Source organism: Bos taurus, chromosome 16 (genome assembly GCF_002263795.3).
Source record: "Bos taurus isolate L1 Dominette 01449 registration number 42190680 breed Hereford chromosome 16, ARS-UCD2.0, whole genome shotgun sequence".
Classification (NCBI taxonomy): Eukaryota; Metazoa; Chordata; class Mammalia; order Artiodactyla; family Bovidae; genus Bos; species Bos taurus.
In genome coordinates this window covers 33,583,207-33,606,968 of record NC_037343.1, presented here as the reverse complement: position 1 = coordinate 33,606,968, position 23,762 = coordinate 33,583,207, and the positions used below count along the sequence as shown (strand labels likewise).

Here is a 23,762-nt window from a genome sequence, read left to right as displayed (position 1 = left end):
CGGAGCGCTAGGGAGCTAAGTGCAGGTTCTCTCTCGACTGCAGCGAGAAAATGCGATGCAAGCAGTGAAGAACTTGAAAAATATACTATAGATAATTAGCATGAGAATAAAAGAAACACAATAAGGCAGAAAAGAAAAACTCCAAAATTGAGAGTGTGCAAATACTTTCTCGAACTACTAGAAACAACAAACATGGCTGGCTTTGGGTATGCCATGGAGGGGCAGATATCTGCATGCATCATGACACACTTCCTTCTGGATTTATACTGTGTTGTTTATCCTTCTTAAAGAAAGAAGAGAATGAACAGAAAATGTCATTACAAGATGTAATAGAGTGTTCTGCCCTAGGTCCAAATACTGCCAAAAGAAGTCCAGAATCTTTCCTTATATGGAAGGAAAAGACAAGAAAAGATGGATAAACTTGAGCAAGAAATGGAAAGAAGGACTTCAAAACAGGGTAGGCACCAGTTTTCAGTGGTTGTGAAATGTATGAATTTCATCCTGAGCTGACTGATGATAACAAGGAGGAAGCAGACGATACCTGTTACACCCAGGGAACAGGTGGAGATGAGGGAGATGATTCAGTGAGGGATGTAAATGAGACAGGTATTACTGTAGCCACTCTTCAAAGACTGTAGCAAACACACTTCAGAAAGAGATAAAAACAAATTAAGCAAAACTTCCCTGGTGACTCAGACAGTGAAGCATTCGACCTTGGCTGGGGAAGATGCCCTGGAGAAGGGAATGGTTACTCACTCCAGTATTCTTGCTTGGAGAATTCCATGGACAGAGGAGCCTGGAAGGCTAGAGTCCATAGGGTCACATAGGGTTGGACATGACTTAGGAACTAACACTTTCACATTTTCATCAGCTACCAACTTTATTTAGATTTCACCAGTTTTTCCACTTAGGGCCCTTTCCTATTCCAAGATCCAATCTAGAATTCCATACTACATTTAGTCATGCCACCTTAGTCCCTTTAGTTTGTGAAAGTTCCACAATCATTCTTTGCATTTCATGAAGCTGACACCTTTAAACCTATTTGACCAATTATTTTAAGGTATATATCTCTCCATGCAGGTTTCTTCAGGTTTTCTCATAATCATACTGAGGTTATTCATTTTGAAGAATACTACAAAAGTGATACAGCCTTCTCATGCTATCATATCATGGGTTACCAGGATTTTGCAACGTCTGCCAAGGTTTGTTTGTTTTTAATTCTAAAATTACTCTTTTAGTCTTTGTAAATATATATTTTGAGAGAGATATGTGGACATGCAAATATTCTGTTTCTTATACTTTTACCCACTAATTTTAGCATTCATTGGTGAATCGCGTACAGCAATTTTTATTCGGGGGTTTTTAATGATAATTTTCTATTTCCCTGATTCCTTCTACATTTATTAATTGGAACTCACCCACAATGAAGATGGGGCTTCCTGGTGTCTCAGGTGACAAAGAATCTGCCTGCAATGTGGGGGACCCAAGTTCAATCCCTGGGTCAGAAAGATCCCCTGGAGAAGGGAATGGCAACCCACTCCAGTATTCTTGCCTGGAGAATCCCATGGATAGAGGAGTTTGGCAGGATATAGTCCATGAGGTCTCAAAGAGTCAGACATGACTGAGCAACAATACTGCTACTACTTTAATGTAGACATGTCTCTTCTCAATATTTTATCTATTTGTTCAATCACTAATCTCGCAGTATAGACTAATGGACATGTATCTTATTCTTTACATCATATACAATATTTGTTTTGCTACTGAAATTGTTCCAGCTTTCACCACTTGGAATTACTTAAGGTTGGTTCCTGTGTTCTATTAACATGAACCTTTCCATCTACCTTCCTTGTTTTTTTTTTTTTTTTTTACTTTCTGGCACCACAAAATTCCTTGGGCTCTTTTACCTTCCCCATCCCAGCTGTGAGTTCAACTACTTCTCCAAATAACTTTGATTCTTTTTACTGGAGAATGATATTTAGTAATGAATATTTCAGTGTTAGATATGATTAATGTCATATTTAATGGTAAACAGTGTTTTCTCCCTAGAAACAATGTTTTCTCTCCTTAGAAACAAAACCAGGCTGTTAACTCTCATCATTTCTATTCCACATTGTAGAAAGGTCCTAGCCCATATAATAAAGGAAAAGAAAGAAAATACAGATTGAAAATGAAGTAAAGCTTTTTATTTATATAAAATATGGTCATTTATTTAGATAACCCTATGTCATGTACAAAAAAACTACTAAAACTAATAGCTTGTAGGATACAAGACCCACATACAAAAATCAATCCTATTTCTACTGGTAGCAAACAATATGAAAATAACATTTTAAAGTATCATTCACGTCAGAAGACATGAAATACTTATGGATAAATTTAACAAAATATGAATAAGAACTAAACACTGAAAATTATGAAACATTACTGAGAGTAATTAAAGAAGGCCTAAATAAATGAAGAGGTCCAGCATTTTCAAATGCCAATCCTCCCCAAATTCTTCTATAAATTGAACACAGTCTCACAGAAAACTCCCAGCAGACTTTTTTGTATAAAGTTGCCAAACTGAGTATAAAACATATAGAAATTTACCTAGATAAATTCATATAAAACATCCTACCAGAGAATCTGAAAGACTGAAGACACTTCAAAGATCGTAATTCCCTGTGGGTGTAAAACAACTTGTCCACTTCCACACAAGAGAGAAGCAGCAGATCTAGGATGAGTGCCTCCAGCTTCCAGTGCTGAGTTACTCAGAGTGCTAAATGATGATAATCACAGCTAAGATTAATTCATCTCTAACTTTCCCTAGGAAGAGGTTTCACTTTCCCCTAAAGGTGCTCATGCTCAGGCGCTAGTCCTGTCTGACTCTGTGACCCCCTGGACTGTAGCCTGCCAGGCTCCCCTGGTCATGGGATTTTCCAGGCAAGAATACTGGCATGGACCGCCGTTTCTTCCCCCAGAGGATCTTCCCAACCCAGAGCTCAAACCCGCGTCTCCTGCATCTTCTGCATTGGCAGGCAGATTCTTTACCACTGAGCCATTGCGGAAGCCCTTCCGCTAAACATACCAGTATCTTCACACACATCTTCATCTGCAGAGTTTACCATGATACATATCAATAAGAAAATAGCCAATAATCAAGTCATAAATCTATAAAAACAGCAATTCTCCCAAAGCACATTAGTAAAACTGAAAAATACCTGACCTTAGAGATAAAGAATAAGGTATGCATTTTAAAGATATAAGACCCCTCAAAAATGTTTGAAAACACAGGTAAATTCATGAAAATAGCTACTATATTAACATTCCTATAATTAATTCCTTATTTGTTGTAATACAATACAAACCCAAATAAACCCAATCATATTTCCACCACCTTTTAGAAAGAGTGTCAAAATTTAAGCATGCTACTCTGACATTGTTCTTCAGGTGTATGAAGATGGCTGAGAACATCGGGGGTATCTGACATCCAGGATACCACCCACACCCCCGAGCTAACCTGTAGCAAGTGTCAAGTAAAAACTGTGATTTTGGCTGTTGTGCTTCTTTATGCAGGATACTTAACATTTTTGCTCAAATTAAGCTGCAACTATTTTTATCTAAACTCTAACAATTTAAATTCATTTATTCACATACATCATCTAAAGCTATGTTTTGGTAGCTCCTCGTCCTGCCCTTCTTGCTGGTTTCTCCAGTTTCATTCACCACAAGGGAGCTGCCTGGGTATCTTAACAGTACCTTCACTCTGGGCATGCTGAGCCCATGGGGCAGAGACAGAATAAGCCTTGTTTCTTCACTGTGTGCTGGCTGGGTTCTCAGTGCATTCCTTAGGTGATGCCAAACTACAGTATTAACATATCCGACTCTCTGAATAGGACTGAAGAAAATCCATATTTTACCCCTTCTTTAAAGTTAGCAGTGCCATACCAATGCCCCACATTTTGTCTCCTAAGGAAATTTTTCTTTCTGTTTGGTTGTTGTTAGTGGTGGTGGAGTCCTCTTTGGATTTAGTTGTGGCTTATAACTTTGTGTGCCAAAGGAAACCTTTGATCACATATTATTTCTAGGTTCTTTTGCAGTGCAGTGACATGATAAACAGCAAGTGGTGCTTTAGGGGCTATATATGGATGCCACTCATAAAGAATTTCATCAGTATTACACAGTAGATACATAACTGTCTGCCTGAAGGTAATAAACACTGAGGATACTTAAGAATGATCACAAACTTCTCACAAGGGTTGAGAAGGATCCAACACTTACCTCAGTGCTTATACATGGTGGGAACTCAAGAACTGTACATTTACTTGAAGTCTGCGTAGAGGCACCATAGCATGGCACCTGTATTTTAAACACCTAGTTACAAGAAATGCTTAAAGTCGCCACATTCCCTATTACTGTGACATAGTACAAAAATGGCACACTTGTCTTACTTCCTCATAACTCTATGATATCCCTCTGTCTTTGCTTTAGGGATTAACAGAGAAGAGTATTTGGCACAAATTAAGACACTGCATAAATGTTGCTGATAAATACATTTAAGAGAAAAACATGAAAACCTAGAATAAACTGAAATGGAAGGACTGAGTACATAAACTGACTAGGTAAGAATTATAAGCAAATGCTGAATAACATAAAAATTTCATAGTAAAATTTTCATATGACCATTTGAAAACCAAAATATCAAAATCATTGACTGTACTAACAATATCTGAAGTAGTAAAAATAAATTTTTAAAAATTTAAAAGATAAAACAGACACAATAATTTCCTATTCCTAAACTTAAGTAAACACTGCAGTATTAGAAACAAGTACAGATTAGAGTAAAAATAAAATCATATGATTTGTAGCATCCATCTTGTAAGTCTTGAAGTTCTATTTCAAGTAAAAGAGAAGGCCCAAAGAAGACAAATAAATGTATTATTTTGTTAACTATTAAAACTAAACTGCTTTAAATTCCTTTTAAAAATAAGGAACTGTATAAATAAATATGAAGCATTCACTTTAAAATGAAAGGTACAGAGACAAAGTTTCAAAATTGTGATTGTTTTGCTAGTTTTCCTGAAGAATAACGTAACATTGGTGCCTTTATTTTTTCTGAATCAATGAAATGATGAGAAGTAGACTAACAAATTATTGTGATAATAAAGAGAAAACTGATCACATTGAATAAAATTTCAAAATGCATTTCAGATGTAAAAACTATCAATAATGTTTTGTGCTAAGAAGTTCAATATTCAATTAAATAATAGAGTAAAAATACAATATCATGAAGATAACCGACCTTTTTATCATACACATCTTGCCAGTTTACTCCAGAAAAGAAACTGTGTCTCATAATTTCTTTTGCATCATCTGGTCCTCCACCAAGGCTGTGAGAACAGAAATAAAATTAAATGATTATAGAACATTTGCATAAGCTGAATGCATAACTACAAAGCTTTTGTGAAATGTAACTTTCTGTGTGTAAATAGTTCTTGTGATAAATAGCCATAAAAATAAAAAGCTTTTGTTGTAAGATCTAGTTTTCCTAATACACTATTAATAAGAATTTGCCTTGGGACAGTATGGTATTAGAAAAAAGCACAAGTTTTGGAGACAAACCAGAACTAGGCAAGCAGCTCTAGAACTTAGCAAGTGTATGACAATGAAAAATTACTTAATCTCAGTTTTCTCATCTGTATAGTGAGAATAATAATACCAGCATGGAAGATTACTGTTAGGGTACTTGTTATTTCTAAATGTTAAGTATTTAGAAATAACAAGTACCTAGCACAATAAATAATAGCTATTGTCAATTCTCAAGCCAAAATTATTTTAGAATGACTTTAGTCAAAATGCACCCTTGTCAACATAAATTCTGTAAAGACTACATAAAGGTTAGAAAAAACAATTTAGAGAGCACTGCTGACAGAAGCCAATAAATTGCTTTCATATTTCAAATGAATTTTCAGAGAAGTGAGAAAGTTAATATATGAAATATCACTGCAATGGAATCTGCTATACAAGTTTAAATTAAAATTTTAAAAATACCCTCACCCCATCTTTGAAGGTACTCTTATTCAACTGATACCTGACACAATCTGAAATTCAGGTGTTTTCTAGATTTCTCCATTTCATATAGTACATATTAGTCACTATGAAGAAAGGATGAGAGAAACAGAAAATAACACAGGAGGAAGTAAGATGGGAGGAAAAGAGGAAAAAGAGAGAAATAAAGAAAGGACAGGGAAACAAGGAGGAAAATAAAACAAAGGAAATCTATTTTTAAATCTGAATTTGACAGAGCAAGTTTTATTTGATTTTACTCATTGTTAGAAATGATACATGCTGGTAAATGCTTAATCATCAGCTATCTTGGGAAATTATAAATATATAATACATATATGTATTATTAGATTTATCGATAGAAGATGTGCAGAAGCAAAACATTATACAGTATTTCCAACCTCAAAATACATAAGTATCCTCAAAAGTACAGAGAAGAGCAAAATTTAACAACATTATCAAAGAGTGATGAGTTTTGAATATTTTCTATCCTTGATTTTAATGTTCCTGGTTTAATTGTAAGTTTATATAATTTAATTTTTAATAATGGCTGTTTTCAACAACCAGCTCACAAAATTCTTGATATTTAACAACTGGCTATTCTAAGCTGGTACCTGTCAACTCTCAACACACCACTGGCTAGGAAGAAAAGCAAATATGTCATAGAAAATAAGCAATTCTACAATTTTAATGAATTCTGGTTATTATTAGGTATAAGGAATACATCACTAGGAAGAATCCAGGATCCTCTGACACACTGTCAGAATGGAAAAACAAAACAATTAGCGGATTTCTGAATATTTGTAGTGATGATCCTATAGTTCCCAGTATCCAGGTCTTTTATACTAAGATCCATACAGAATAAATCACACCTCTGACTGGAGCTTTCAGATTGGATCAGATCATAATAGTTATGTTCATATGTGGAACTATCAGACTGGCAACTCTATATTTGGTTAACACTCAGCACTGGACTTCTGGCCTCATTCTTTTTCATTCTATTTCAAGTTATGTATGCCTCTCCCCTGGTAGAATGCAAATTCGTTTGAGAGGCGAGTTCAGTACTGGATTATCCAAAAAATGTTTTAAGCCTGTGATTAGGAAGCCAGAAAAGCAGAAACACCAAAATACTTGCTTCTGAAAAAATTATTTAACATTTCAGAGTATGCATCAAAGTAGTATGTATGAGAAAAATCAGAAGTTTATTATATTTTCTTATATCTATGTTATTATTTAGTTCAGCACGGTTTTCAATCTAAAATATAGACAAGATGGTGAGTGAAGTAGCAGTTAAAATGGAAAACTATAATCATTTTTAGAAATAAAGGGTTTTAATTCGGCTCCAGTCATTCATTTTTATGTCACTCCTTAGTTCTCAAGCAATATTTGGCTTTGGACATAGCCAGCATTTAATCTACATTTATCAAATACATATATAACTAAAGTATCAGCCATGAATACTATACAAAGACTAAGAATATAATCTTAGACTGCCATTTTAGAAGTTGGTAGAGATTCTTTAACATAAGCTTCTTCAAAGTGTGAAACTGTCAAAAATTTCAATGTCAATGACTCCCTAATATACAATTTAAGACTTCAAAATAATATCAAAATATGATTTACATTAAGATATTTTTGTCTAAGAATACCAAATTCCCATATCAGAAAGCCAATCCAAAATTCTCAGCCATTATGGATTCTTCATAACTAGAAGCAACATGGGATTTACAGTTTCCTTGTGTTACTGAATGCAACATGAGGTTATGATGTTCCTACAAAATTTGCATAGGACGTTAAGAGAGATACTAACAGAATAATCATAAAGTAATGAAGAATAAGAAATAAAAGCAAACTGAGAGCTGACTCTTTGATAGAACTGAGAGCAATTCAGTAAAGAGTATCAGAAAAACTGAAGCAGTATTTAAATAACTGAATAGGAATAATAAAGAGGTATACTATCTTTGATTATGTTTCTTAAGACTTTCAGGGTCCTTTATTGGTTCTTTCTCTTCTCTCTACCTCCTAAATTTTTGACATTTCCCAAGTCTCTGTCCTAGGGTGTCTTCTTTTTATATTCTCCTCATTTCACTATTGTCATGGCTCCAGCCATGAGATATTTACAGACCCCAAATCCAGATATTCAGTTCTTGTGTTTCTGTTTAATAATTTTTAGTGGAGTATAGTTGCTTTGCAATGTTGTGTTACTTTCTACTGTTCAGAAGAATCAATCAGTTATATATATATATATATATACACACATATCAGTTCAGTTCACTCGCTCAGTTGTGTCTGACTCTTTTGCAACCCCATGAACCGCAGTACGCCAGGCCTCCCTGTCCATCACTAACTCCCAGAGTCCACCCAAACCCATGTCCATTGTGTCGGTGATGCCATCCAACCACCTCATCCTCTGTCGTCCCCTTCTCTTCCTGCCCTCAATTTTTCCCAGCATCAGGGTCTTTTCAAATGAGTCAGCTCTCCATATGACGTGGCCAAAGTACTGGAGTTTCAGCTTCAACATCAGTCCCTCCAATGAATACCCAGGACTGATCTTCGTTAGGATGGACTGGTTGGATCTCCTTGCAGTCCAAGGGACTCTCAAGAGAATTCTCCAACACCACAGTTCAAAAGCATCGATTCTTCCATGCTCAGCTTTCTTTCTAGTCCAACTCTCACATCCATACACAACTACTGGAAAAACCATAGCCTTGACTAGACGGACCTTTGTTGGCAAAGTAATGTCTCTGCTTTTCAACATGCTATCTAGGTTGGTCATAACTTTCCTTCCAAGGAGCAAGCGTCTTTTAATTTCATGACTGCAATCACCATCTGCAGTGATTTTGGAGCCCAGAAAAATAAAGTCAGCCACTGTTCCACTGTTTCCCCATCTATTTGTCAAGAAGTGATGGGACCGGATGCCATGATCTTAGTTTTCTCTTTTTTGATTTCTTTCTCATTTAGGTTATACAGAGCACTGAGTAGGGGTCCCTGTACTATACAGCAGGTTCTCATTAGTTATCCATTTTATACATACCATTGTATATATATCATTCCCAATCTCCCAATTCATCTCTCCTCCCTACCCTGCCTTAGTATCCATAAGTTTGTTCCCTACATCTGTGTCTTTATTTCCGTTTTGCAAATAAGTTCATCTTGGATTGGACAACTGGACAGCTACATGTTAAAAAAGGAAATGAGAACACTCTCTCACACCATACACAAAAATAAACTCAAAATGGATTAAAGACTTAAATGTAAGCATAGACACTATAAAACTCTTAGAGAAAAACATAGGCAGAACATTCTCTGACATAAATTGCAGCAAGATCTTTTCTGACCCACCTCCTAGAATAATAAAAATAAAAACAAAAATGGGATTTAATTAAACTTCAAAGCTTTTGCACAGCAAAGGAAACCAAAAACAAAACAAAAAGACACCTTCATAATGGAGAAAATATTTGCAAATGAAGCAACTGACAAGGGATTAATCTCCAAAATATACAAACAACTCATGCAGCTCAATAAAACAAACAATGAACCAACCAACCCAGTGAAAAAATTAGCAGAAGACCTAAACAGACATCTCTCCAAAGACATACGGATGGCCAACAAACAGATGAAAGGATGCTCAACATACTTATTATTAGAGAAATGCAAATCAAAAACTACAATGATGTATCACCTCACACTGATCAGAATGTCCATCATTAAAAAATCTACAAACAATAAATACTGGAGAGGATGTAGAGAAAAGGGAACCCCCCAACACTGTTGGAAGGACTGTAAATTGGGAGGTTCCCTATGAAGAGTATGGAGGTTCCTTAAAAAACTAAAAACAGAACTATCATATGACCCAGCAATCCTATTCCTGGCTATATACCTGGAGGAAATCAGCTATTGTGTTTCCAGTAAGCACTGGTACTATTTTCAGCTGCCTGCTTGACATTTAGGTTTCCTACAGAAACCTCAGACTCAGTACAGCAAAACTAATATCAACATCCACCCCATCAAGCCTCCTCCTTTGCCTGTATTCCCACTCTGTCAATAATAACTCCATTCTCCAGACTATTCATCCAAGTTGGAAACCTCAGAGGCATGCCAAAGTCCTTCCACTTCCTCATCATTTCTATTTAATCATTCACAAAGTCTACTTAGCACTATTTACCTCTGTTTTGGGATGGATTCCACCTCTTTATGTGGACAATTCCATATGTATTCTTCATTACTCTGCCCACTTGCCCCTGGCCCTTCACTGTTCTAATCTATCCATGACAAAGCTGCCTGAGTTATCTTTTCATAACACAAAGCTGATTATACCACCCATTACTATTAATAATTCAGTGGCTTCTCATCTCCTTCTGAATAAAGATAAAATATTTTCTAAGAAGCATAACGTCCTTAGAATCTAACACATGAGCATCATCTCCCAATGTCACCCAACTCACACTCTATGCTCCAGATGATGAACTTCTCAAATGCCATGTTCACCTGTAATTCGAGCTGTTTTTCACATGTAAAATTCTCTGCATAAACATCACTGCAAATTCCAACCCCTTCATAAGCCAGCTCAAAGTTTCCAATCCGCTAGATAGTTAATAATTTCAATAGCATTTGTCTGTAGTTTAGCCTGAGCATCTGTGAATATGTTTTGTACCCCACGTTATTCTATGAATCCCTAAAGCAGAGGTTGTTCATCTTATTCATCCTTGCATTCCTAATATTTTAATGTAGCAGTGGAGGGGCTTGACTTATGTACCTTAAAAAGGAAATAACAGTTTAAAATAGCACATCTTCTCTTTAGACAGTATCAAACTCTGGGTAGACAAAACTTTAAGTTGTCCTACATACCAGGCAACTAACATTCTAGAAATTCTCCTCACATTTATTCAACAATTACCATGGGCTGTTCTCAGAGGGTGGACGGTGGGGAAATGACAATAAAAAAATAAAGGAGACATGAAAACCAGAAGGAGAAGTCAGAAAAAGATGGGTTAAAAATTCACTGCCCTAAGGCAAATATTAGGCCCCAAACTCAGGCAGATAAAATAGAAATCCTAGCTCCATTTATAAGATTATCTATAGCCAAGTACCTCTTGTTACAATAGCTGTGAAACAATCACATCAAATGGAATACATTTTAAAACCTAAACCAAGAACATGGTGCACTGTAAAGAAGATACAAGATGAATATCAAATAGGTACATAAAAACTTGATCTCTATTCTTGTTCTACACAAATTTTCTGTGAGAACTAGGATAAATCACTTAAACCTCCCTGGGCCTCATTTTCTCCTAGTCAAATGGAAATGAGAATTATATCTATCCTTTCTACTCCACAGGCTACTAAAAAGCAAGGGAAATAAGAGATGTGCGAATGTCCTGGCAAAGAACACAAAATCACTTTACAAATATAAGGTAAGGTCTCAGTGACAGGATTCAGCAACATTTCGGAATGGCTCTTCACTAAGCAAAAAGATGGCACCTCTTTTATTACGTTTGCGTATTTCTGCCGAAGGGAAAATCATGTTCCTCACAAATTTAAAAGCTGCAAATGTGTGATGGAAACCTTCTCCAAGGTAAACAACGCCCACATTTTAGAGTTCACTTATTCCTTCACTCGTTACTTCAGTCTGTCACAAATACACCCTGAGCATCACCCACTAACAGAACATTATGAAAATTATGTGAGGTGTTACAAAAAGTTAAATATATGAAATGGTCTACCCTTAAGACACTTGAGGTCTGCGAGATTTTCAGAGAAACAGGGATATGTATGTGTGTGTATATATCTAATGGAACAATGAGTTTACATGTACACACAAACACATACATTCAGAGACATTTTATAATTAATAGTCATTTCATGTGTGACTTATAAAATGTATGTATAAATAAATATATAAACATGAACAAAGAATACTATAGCTCATTAAGCAAAGAACTGTAGGGTTTTTCAGGTCATAGCTGTAGCTATAAAAATAGAAATACAAAGTGTATAAAGACATTTTTTCCACTAGTCCTTTCAGCCATGCATGAAAAAGAATTATCTTCGAACGACAAACAAAAAAAGTAGCTAGATATGTTAACATAGGTTAGTGTGGGAGGAGAGTATAGAGACAGTTCTATCCGTTTTATAATGTAAATCAGCAGAAATATAAAGCCCAGAGATTGAAAGGGGAAAAAAAGGGATCCTCCTATTCCCACAATAGCAAGCACCATGCAAATTAGGAAATTGTTTGCTCGTAACACTCTCAAAATCCTTATTTGGTAAAATCTGTATAAAATTTCCAAGTTAGGGAAGAGTTGAGAAAAAATTTTAAATGTTCTATATTATGCAGTTAAAAATAAGTCAGAGTCTCAGTGGGAAGATGTCTGCATCAAATACATTGCTTCTTGGAGTTAGTTATACGTGAATTAATTTCCATATCACAATTTCTAACCACATTCATCAGTAACTCACTGCGTGTTATTTGTGGCTTACCGTTTATTTGGATCCTTTATCAAGAGGCCTGAAAGCAATGATTTTGCATCTGAAGAGAGTGTTCGAGGAAATTTAATATCTTCCATTAGAATTAGTTCAAAAAGTTTCTCATGATCCTGGTTATAGAAAGGTAATCTCCCGCACATCATTTCATACATGACAACCCCAAGGCCCCACCAATCCACAGCTCGGCCATAGTCATTATCTTCTAACACCTAAAAGTGAAACCAGTAAAAGATTAATTTTTACATGCTAACCTTTAAAGCATTATTTATAAAACATAAGATGGGGAACACATGTATACCTGTGGCGGATTCATTTTGATATTTGGCAAAACTAATACAATTATGTAAAGTTTAAAAATAAAATAAAATTAAAAAATAAAAAAATAAAAAAAATAAAATAAAAACATTCCCTTAAAAACAAACAAAAACAAAAACAAAAATAAAAAAATAAAACATAAGATTTTTACACAAAAGTGAATCATAACTTTCAAAACCTAAGTAGGTGATTCTAAGATCTTGACATTTAAACTATGAAGAATCTTACAAAAGATATAAATCTTACAAAAGATATAAATCACATCAAATATGTGAAATGTTCAATATATAGCCAGATATAAGGGGTGAAAAAAAAAGAGGTATTGCAACCTTTTTTGCAGCCTACTGCAAAATTCTAAGTAAATGAATTAAGTGGAGAACAGAGGAGCCTAGCATGCTGCAGTCCACAAGGTCAGGTCGCAAAGTGTGGGACATAACTTAGCCACTGAACAGCAAAGCAAAGTAAATGAATATATGAGTGCCCTAAGGATCAAAAGAAAACTATCTGCATACTTACACATTTTCATTTAGGCCTACTTAATTTTTCATTCTGGTTCCACTAAGGTGGTCAGTAAGTAACAACTTGGAGCTAAACTGTGTTGATTATAGAGAACATAATGTGTCTAACACCTTCTTGCACTGAGAAGAACTAATACAAATCAGTGACAGATAGGAGTAAACAGATGCATTGTATTAAAGAAGCATCCAGGGCATGACAATCATGAAAATATATATGAAACCTTTCGGAGGACCCTACACATTGAAACTCTTGCAGGAAATATGTAGGCAACAGAGTGAATATAAAGAGTGATTGACTGAGTTGTAATAAACTTTAGCATCCAAAGTTTTAGAACCTCACAACAATTTCTATTAAACACAAACAATAAAAATCATGGACTCGATATCTGTCTGGTATATGCCCTTAAATTTATTTCCCAAAACACATTCCATGTAAAATATATTTAGTAAGAAACAATATGCAAGTATCAGTTATGCTGTGCTAGAGCAACCTGTTCAAACTGAAACATCACTTGCCGTTTGTACCAGGAAAAATATGATTACCTTTCTACAAGGTATGTTCCTCAATCAGTGGAAATTAATCATTTGGATCTTTCAATATTTTATTTCAAGACATTGTATTTGTATAGTAATGTAATTTTTAAACACCAGTGACTTTTTCAATCTATTCCATGGCCAATTACCAGAATGTGCTGTCCGTAGGCCTTTATCTAATAGATGCTGGATTTCACCTAATAACAAAAATTTTAAAGTCTAAGTAACCTCTTACTGCACTCCTACAACACCAAAAAAACAGTGGTACACACAAAAAAGAGCCAAATGCGGTTTTTAACCTCTTTTTTCATAAAACCATAAAAAGCATAAAAGCTGGATTAACTGCCTCCCGAACCCACATTTCACCAGCCGGGTTCTCATCCCCAGCTGGCAAAACTGGCAATCCTTTATTTTTGTTTAAATACCTGGTTTGCAGCCAGAAGGGAAAGTGAGTACATAAAAAAAGGTTTTATTTTTGAAGAGAAATAAGCAACTGAAAAATAAAACTGTATTGTAAAAAAAATCTGTTTGATAAAGTATATTTTATTTAGCTTCGTAAAATGAACACTGATTCTCAAGATAAGTGGTTTTGCTTCTGAACATACAAGCTTTAACTGAAATATACATCCATAATGCTACAATTAGAACTGTTTGCTGGATTACTCTGTACTGAACAAGTGTGATGTAACTAACATTAACTCAGTGACATGTAAAACTTAGGCAATGTTGAGGAGAAAATACCCTAACAACTCAGCCAGTCCTCTTTATCTGGAAGGCTTTGTCATCAATTAAAAAGAGAGATTTCTGTTCAACTCCTATTTCAAGACAGCTGGAAGATGAAATACACAGAAAATAAAACTAAAATGATTGTAATATTCTACATGTGGATATACTATAAAATATATTACCACTGTTCATACAATATCCTTTCTCCTTACATCTAAATCAAAATATAATACTTTGAAATAATGTAGAAATTCCTGACTGAAATTAATACCCACAGCCTAGTAATATATAAAATTTACATTCTTTAGCCTAAGAGTTGCAGTTCCTTCTGATTCCCTCTGATCATTTTTTCCCCTCCTAGCAAAAAGGCTAATTACTTCATGGTTAGCACCAGGGCTGATCCAAAGAGTAAGATACATGGTAATGTAGAAGTACAACAATATTAATACATTTCAAACTCCATTACAAGGCGATTTATCATATAACCTGGATATATATGCAGATCAAAATCTGCTTCTAAAGAAATAATTCACTGAAAGACTTATCTTGAAGAACCAAACTAAAGACAGTGTTGTTTTCCATGAAATCAATGTCATCAACGTTTAAACTAAAATCAAGTTAAAATATGAAGGAAGATATTTGGTATTTCCTTCTACACTTATTGTCCTCTGTAACCCTAGATGTAGCTTCATGTCATGAGAACATTTGACACAAATGCCCAGAGATGAAGAACAAGTGGGGATTTGAAACACGAAAAGAATGTAAATGTTAAAAAATGGTGAGAAGTCACATCAATAAACCCCAAGCAGAGCCCAAGCTCTAGGAAACAAGGTGTAGTTTCAATTTTTCTACTAGGAGCCAGAGATTGCTTCACTTTCTAATATAATAAAATCCAAGATTCAAGGAAGTCACCACAGGTTACCAATTACTTTTAAATGATCTGGTAATACCTGATTAATATTTGGTAACATTTGAAGTACACACTTTCACTTATCAAAAACCAGCTAAGTTTTAAAAAATCACTATGAACAGCTCTTGAATTGTTAATTTCAAAGAATGACATTGAATAATAAATTTTATATTTTAAAATGATACCATCAATTAAAGTTCCCAAAGTAAATACTTATTTCATGAATGGGTACTTTCAGAAGGCATATTCATTTCAATATTCTTTCACCAATTAAGATTTACTGAGAGGCTGAAGGAATACCTTTCTCAGCTTGCTTGCCAGGCCACACAAAGCACTCAAGGCAAGTAGTGATGAGGACGCTATGTATGCCCTGGAGTGGCTTACTGCTCAATCAATAATCCTGACAGAACAGATGGGGGAAAAAATTAAACATCTAAACAAACTGTCTGTACACCTATGTTGTGAAAGTAAACTGCGAACTTGGATGAACCAATTTACCGCTAATTCAAAAATTGTTTTTCTCTGGTAACCTGATATTTCAGGTAACTGATATTGTGTGTTTTATACATAAACACACAGTTATATGCTATATAATCTACAGAAATCCTTTAATATTCCTAACATCACAGAAATGTTGCTAAAAGATGACCTATAAATCTTCTAACTCAGATTCTAAAATGTATTGCAGCTACAGAACTATTACATACATTTCACAAGAAAAATGAATTGCATGGTTTACTGCTATTTTCTTCATAAATATATACTTTGTATCCAGTTTTCAACTGCTCTAATGATTCTAAAGGGACTGAAACTGTGCCATTTGCTCTGAATTAAGATGCTGTAAGCTTCATGGCTGCCTCCTAGCATGCACACACAAGTATTCGCATGCAGTTCATCTCCTACTTCCAGAAGCATTCTCTGGCTAGAACAGGCCAAGCTAAATGGATACAACAGTGGTGATTCAATCATACTCACAGGTATCTTCCCACAGATTCCTATACTTCCTTTTTATCCTGAAGCAACAACATTACAGGGTTCTAAGAAACTGGGTCTTTGTAACCAAAGTAAAAATGGCCATTATAAAACACTACAGACAATCACTAGTGTTCCCAGTTAGGGCTGGTTTTGTGTATGTTATATCTCAGAGAATTTAAAATTACACCCCGTGCTTAAATCAGAATCATTCCAAAGTACTGAATGCAAATATTCTGATTGTTAAAATCAAAAGACTATATAGCACTCAAAAGAACTTTAGGTGAAAAATAGCTTCAAAAAAACCTGACAGAACTCCAGGGAAGTAAAAGCTGCTACTTATAAAGGTTGAGAGACATTAACATTGAACTAAAAATATCATTTTTGTTTATATTTAAACAATATCTAATTTGGGGACCCAGTGGGAGTTTTTTTAACTACGCAGTTTTTTATTGAACTATAGTTGATTTACAATACTGTGTTAGTTTCAGATGTACAGCAAAATGGGATGGCTTTTAATATTATCCAGAAACAGTATAAATAGCCAACTCATGACAGACGTTCTTAAATAAAAATTCTAACAATAAAGCAGACAACTTCTGTCTGAACTAATCACTGTGCTCATCCACTTAACTTCCCCCTTAGTATTGGTGATGAGACCAGTTTAGAACCATCAAGATGTGAAGGCTTTCAAAAATACTTCAAGGGGACAAGTGCTACATGCATCATTAAGAATGAAATAAAATATTAGGGATGTATACAGCTTGGGAAAAGCTACTAAAATAACTTCATTTTTACAAAAAGCTTAGAAGTTTTAAGATTTAGTTTCATCATCTGTTAGAACTAGTAGAATTTTGTCCAAGGGTAAGCAAAATGTAACTATGTGTGCTACTATTTTTATCTACAGATGAAATGTATAAATATACATATATATATAAAACTTTGATTTCATTCATTTTTAAGATCTCCTCAAGATAATACTGATAAGGCCTATAAAATGATGTCTTTTTCATTTATTCTTTGTTGTATTTAAAATAAACAGAATTCCATCTAGTACACTTAAAATCAAGTTTGGTTCCACTCACTTCACCTATGCACACTATACTCCAGGCTACCAGCTATCTTCACCCTTAATTAAAACGATTCTCCCCACCCTCCTTAAAGTTCATGTATACTTTTGGCCTTTCATTTGTGCTATTATCTATAAAGAATCGCAATGACTTTAAGCAAATCTTTGTATTAAAATAGTTATCAAAATATTTTCATCTATTTCAGACACTGTCAAAATACATATTATAAAAGATATTGAAGATAGTAGGCTTCAAAAGTGAATAAAATGATACGCAGTGACTATTTTCTAAAAATGAGTTTCCAGAAACTAGAAATACATTAAAAATGCATCTTCAGCCACTGAAAAACATAGCATTTTACACATATGAAATAAAATTATATACATCTTTTTCTGAATAGCAACCACAACTAGATACTGTGTATTTTCCAACAATCAAGTCATTTTTTGCAATCTTTTTGTTAGTTCTAACTTGATTATCAAATAATTTTTATTTTTACACTATTACAGAAGTGCATTTCTCTAGGTTTCCAAAACCACCTTATTCAACCTTCCCCATCTGTCACCATCTGCTTCTTTTTAGCATGTACTTTTTGTGTGATCACATAAGCATGTGAAAAATAACTAACATTCAGATGATTATCTGCTGGTACATTTGAGGACTGGGCATAATAAAAGTGAACTGCCAAAACGTACTTAACACTTTTAATTTTGTTGGGTCTTGCATGTAAGCTACATTTGATTTTCAAACTGTTTTACAGTTGGAAAGTTGATCAGGTACTGCTAACTCAAGAGCAAAGCTGAGACTCTAAATAATTAGCACTGCATAAAAGGATGGTTTGGATTCAATGAGAGCCAAATCAAATAATAAAATTTAACAGTAAGATTTTATATATGATTTCTAATTTCTTTATATTTCTAGGCATGAGAATATAGTAGATATGATGAAAACAAAACCTCCTCAAAACACCATAGTCCATAATATATGGCAGGTCAAATTTATTTCCTTCTAATACAAGAAAGAGCAAAACCACTTTAAAACCATCTATACTAATGCAGCTTTAGAGATGCAGCACACTAAACATATAGTCAATGCCCATTAGGACTGTATCTCTGCAACATCTTTTTAAAAAGATACTTTTTCCCCCTTTAATAAAAAAGGTACACAGTTCTTCATCAAAAGAAGAGAAAAAATACTTTAAAAAATATCCTTTTTTTTAACAAATGGCATTTTTATATCATAATTTTTTTTTTCCTGGTGGTCTTTAAGAAGAAATCTCAGTCCATTTAAAAATCAGGTGTAAGTCTGAGATATAGTACAGTTAATACATCAGTTTTGAACTGATTTCTAACAGTATTTTTGAAGTATTTTTTTAAAATATCCTGCAACCATCTTTAAGTACCAAAGCATTCTGACCAAATTAAAACAGTTTAGGGCATTCCCTGGAGGCCCAGGGATTAGGCCTCCCAGCCTCTACTGTAAGGGGCACAAGTTCAATCCCTCGTCAGGGAACCACGATCCTACATCTCTTATGGCATGGCCAAAAAAACAAAACAAACAAGCAAACAAAACCCCTCCAAAACTAGCTGAAAAGGTAGGGATGGCCACTGCTAGATGAATGAGAGGCTGCAGAAAGATGTCTCCATAATGTGTAAACAGGTCTCCCATGTGAAGGTAATAGACTAACAAGGAGCCCTTCAAAAGAGAAGCAGTCCTCAGGCACATACTCCAGGTCTGATATACAGCTACTACTGACAACCAAGAAAAGTCTGGCATCAAAAATGCTATGTACCAGAAATGTCAAGGTTCAAAGACAGTGAGAGATACCATCTGCAGTGAAGGGAAGAGGCTAGTTTAAGCTCTTGCCAATCCCTCTCTAATTCTGACCATGCATATCTGGATCATATATTGCCTTGCTCTCAGTTCACATGCTTTTCCCTTGTCTGTGAGATCAAATCTAAACTCTTTCCCATTCTGATCCTGATCTACACATCCAGCCTCCTCTTAGTCTGCTCCCTCTTTACTGCCACCAGACCCTCCCACCACCTTTCCTTTCACTGTACATAACTCTAGTAAAGCAATTATTTTCTTGGACAGTAATGATTATTCTCCATATTCTATCACCTTAGTAAATACAGCAGGCTACCAGACGACTAAAAACATTTCTATGATCTTTACATTCCCAGCACCTAACAGAATGCACGACACCTAATAAATACTCAACAAATATTTCTTTAATGAATGAATGAATGTTCTTCAGTGAAATGGTCTACACCAGAGACCAGAAGAAAGAACTTAAATTCTTGTTTTTAAAAGTAAGCATATAAAACAGTTACCCTGATTTAACAAAATGCAGTTTGACACAAATGCTTAAAATGTGAGAAGTTTAGTTGTCTCAAGTTTTGTCATCCTCAAATAGTAACCACAATGATCACTCTCCCCTGTGAAAACAATGTCAAGATGTTAATTATGAACCGACATCTCTCAGTCATCGGGTATATAAACTGCTTTTAAACCCTTCTGCAATATTTTTTAAAAAGGTATACAGAAAGGGTTTACCTGTCTTTAAGAAGAAATTGATAATTCCCTGTGAACTGTAAACTTTCAATTTAGAAACAACTGGACTCTTCTTGGATTAAATTCCTGGTTTTGTTCTTCAGTTGATGACATTTGCATATAAAAACAGTATCTTTGTTTCTTAGGAGATCATCTGCTTCTGAAATGAGATGTATTTATCTTCTATAGAAATAATTTCCCCTAATTGTGATACAACTAATTTTGTTATTCTAAATATGGGATATCATCATCCATGGCAAATGTATAGCAGGGGCAATTGGAACTCCAGAGAAACAAAGATTTTGTTTTTCATGACATTCACAAAAATAATCCTATTCTAGAAAATGTGATCTTGTATTTGAACAAACAAGAAACATTATTCTAAACTTTTACCAAATTCAGCTACAAAAATAGAAAATTTTAAACTCCAGATTTTATAACAGAAAAAAATGTTACTTTTGGCAGACCTTGATAAAATAATATTTGGAAATTTACTATGAAAAATACTGCTAATATTTCAAATTACTAGCATTTATTTACAAAAATTTAAAATTATTGAAATGTAATTTTAATCTTATTGAAAAGAGCTATTTAGTAATAAACTGGCATTACTTACTATACATATAAGGAATGCTAGTACCATTCTGAATGTATTCCCATTTCCTAATTCTTTTGATTACTTTTCCTGTTGAGCATTTACGAAGAATCTATTTTTAAAAATGGCAATTACTTACATCTATAGTGGCCTTGAAATAGTGATTTTTTTTTTTGGCTACCATGTTATGCGATTAAAAAAGTAAAAACAGGCTTTATAAGATGAACCTCGTTAGAATCCTGTTTCTATCTCTACCACCTCCTATCTGTGTACAGATTACATTAAAAATTCTGATCCTCAGTTCCCTTACCTTTAAAAAAAACAGGTTTGCTATCTCAAAAGGTTATTCCAAATTTGCAATGTACATATATAGCATGCAGCAGATAATACATGTTCAATAAATAGTTATCATCATCCATCAAACATAAATGCCTCCCTCCTTTGCTCTAATGACACTAACCTTGTTGGAGTTTGAGGGAAGAACTGAACTTGTGCCTCACAGGTTTCATACTAGCTGCTCCCTGTGTTTGGAAAACTCGTCCCCTGTATTGTTACAACAGTTGCCTCTCAGCATTCAGGTCCCTGGTTAAACATCACTTTCCCTGAACATCCTATCTGTAGAAGATTATATTTTCCAAAGAGGGCTGCAACAGTATCTCCCATGTCACATGTTTTTGCCATGGAGAGGTGGGATCTATGTCACTACCCTCTTAAACACGTGCAGGCTCAGCAATGTTTCAGCACATGCAGAAATGATGTGCAATTCCTGACACGAAGTCATAAAAGGGGATTCACAGAGAAATGTTTAGAGCAGCATTATTGGCCAAAACCTGAAAGCAATCCAAATGTCCATCAGCTGCTGAATGGATAGACCAAATGTATTATATTCATACAACAGAATATTATTTTGGCCATAAAAAGGAATGAAGTACCAAAAACACACTAAAGCATGGATGAATCTTGAGAATAAACTGAGAGGCCAGACACAAGAGGCCATGTATTGTATGATTCCATTTGTATGAAACATTTAGAAAAGACACACCTATAGTGACAAAGTAGGTTAGTAGCTGTCTAGCAGGAGGGGAGGTTAGGCAGGAGCTAACATGTATGGAGCTTCTTTGTTGGAGTGATGAAAATATCTGGAATTAGGTAGTGGTGATGGTTGCACTGCACAACTTTGAACATGCTACAAGCCACTACTAGGCACTTGAGAAGGCTGAATTTTATGGTACATGATAATAAAGGTTAAGAAATATACTATGAAGAGAAATTTTTTAAAAATTAATAAAACATTTCTTCATTGTTTGCTACGTTAAAAAAAAAAACAAAAACTGAAGCAGTTTCTTAACTGTTCCCTAGGACATTTTAGAACCCAAAGCCAAAACAGTCTGGCTACTCTGAAGCCACAGGGTTATGAGGAAGCCAGGCCATATGGGGAAGCTGAGGCTTTTGAGAGCCCTGTAAGGCACCAGTTGACAGTCAGCATCAACTGTCAGACACCTAAAGTGGGGAGTTTCCAGATTCCGGCCTCCAGCCACAGTCACCCACCGCCGTGCCCCGTGTATCACAGAGCGGCCATTCCTGCTATCCTGACTCAGAACCTTCGATCACATGACATGGTTAGGTTTTGCAGTGGTCTGTTTTGCAGTAATAATAATGAGAACACTACCTAACACAGCCACCACAACCTCCTTTTATTTAGCTTCTTTCCCTTCACAACACATATTCACTGCATGACATTATGCTATATATTTATTTTCATTCTGTCTCCCTCTACCAGAAGTGAGTTCCCTGAGAGCAGGGTCCTTTGTGTCTTGTTTCTATAACCACACACCCAGAGAAATATTCAGTATATAGTAGATGAATAACGTATATTTGTTGAACAAACAAATCAGTGAATCACTATGGAATCCTCAGCATGGGAGGGCACTGGCTGAAGCTTGTTTTTGTTTAGCATGATTTCCAAAATGCAGCCACTGTCATTTTATTAACTTTTCCAGTGAAATCCTTTCTAATAATTAAGAATGAAAACCCACAAAATTACAAACACGAATTATCATTGTTTCTTTGTTTCTAAGAAAAATCCAAAATGATTTATAAAACTGTTAACATTCTTGCTGAAGTCACTGAAATATTTAATTTTAATAAGTGAGTAAAAATAGACACAAAGAAAAAAAACACATATGGCCAATAAGTAAAAACTGACTTAATTTGATTGCAGTTACCAGTATCTTTGTGCTGATTTATATATATTTTTGCCCTAGAATACCATGTTAAACAAGTGGGAGTAAAATAGATTTGATTCATGTTGAAATCCAGGTCAAAGCAGTAGACATTGCAGTTTTTTAAAATGCTTAAATGGTTTACTTTGCAAAACATCAGTGTTATTTTTATTTTTCTGTAAATGGAAACATAGCCTTACCTCTGGTGCCAGATACTCTGGTGTACCACAGAAAGTCTTCATGGTGGCTGCATCAGTGATCCCTTCTTTGCAAAGTCCAAAATCTGTGATTTTTATGTGGCCATCTTTATCCAGCATCAAATTCTCCAACTGCATAGTAAGCAAACAGTCTTCAAAAATAGGAAAATACTGTTTTGAAAAATAACTGAATGCTGAGTAAGATATTCTGGAAAGAGGACATAATTAGTAAAAGAACTTTTGATACTTACAAACCCTATAGCTGCCTAATTCATGTGTAAAAAGAAACATTTTATCAAATACTTTACAATAATAAACTGATTTTTAAACCCATGGGAGTAAAAGCCATTGTTGTCTTAGTCCTAAGAACTAAAGCCTAAATCAACTTTCGAAAGCAAACATCAATCTTCTTTTTCCCTTTTTAAAATAAAGTTTGATCTAAACCATTTCAAACAGACAAGTATCTTCTTCTAGATATGTACAGATGGTTTTCAACAATTTCTCTTGGGAGTCTATTGCTATTATAAAATATTTATTTACAGAAATGTTTCTTGGGTGGTGGCTGTAAATCAAACCTAAATCTTATTTTGTAAGGTAAGGCAATATCTTCTCT

General features: G+C 34.7%; 1 protein-coding gene across 7 annotated transcripts in view; it reads right to left on the bottom strand.

The window, feature by feature from the left end:
• Positions 1-23,762, bottom strand: part of AKT3 (AKT serine/threonine kinase 3) — a 281,315-nt gene that overhangs the window by 31,971 nt on the left and 225,582 nt on the right. For all 7 annotated transcript variants that reach the window (XR_009490745.1, XM_024975971.2, XM_059875195.1 and 4 more), the window contains 3 exons: positions 23,153-23,281; positions 12,529-12,743; positions 5,285-5,372 (listed from right to left, as the gene is read on the bottom strand). Coding sequence is in view for 6 of the 7 variants with exons in the window: in XM_024975971.2 (XP_024831739.1) it covers positions 5,285-5,372; positions 12,529-12,743; positions 23,153-23,281 (432 nt within the window). In the remaining variant the exon portion in view is untranslated. The remainder of the gene's footprint in view (positions 1-5,284; positions 5,373-12,528; positions 12,744-23,152; positions 23,282-23,762) is intronic.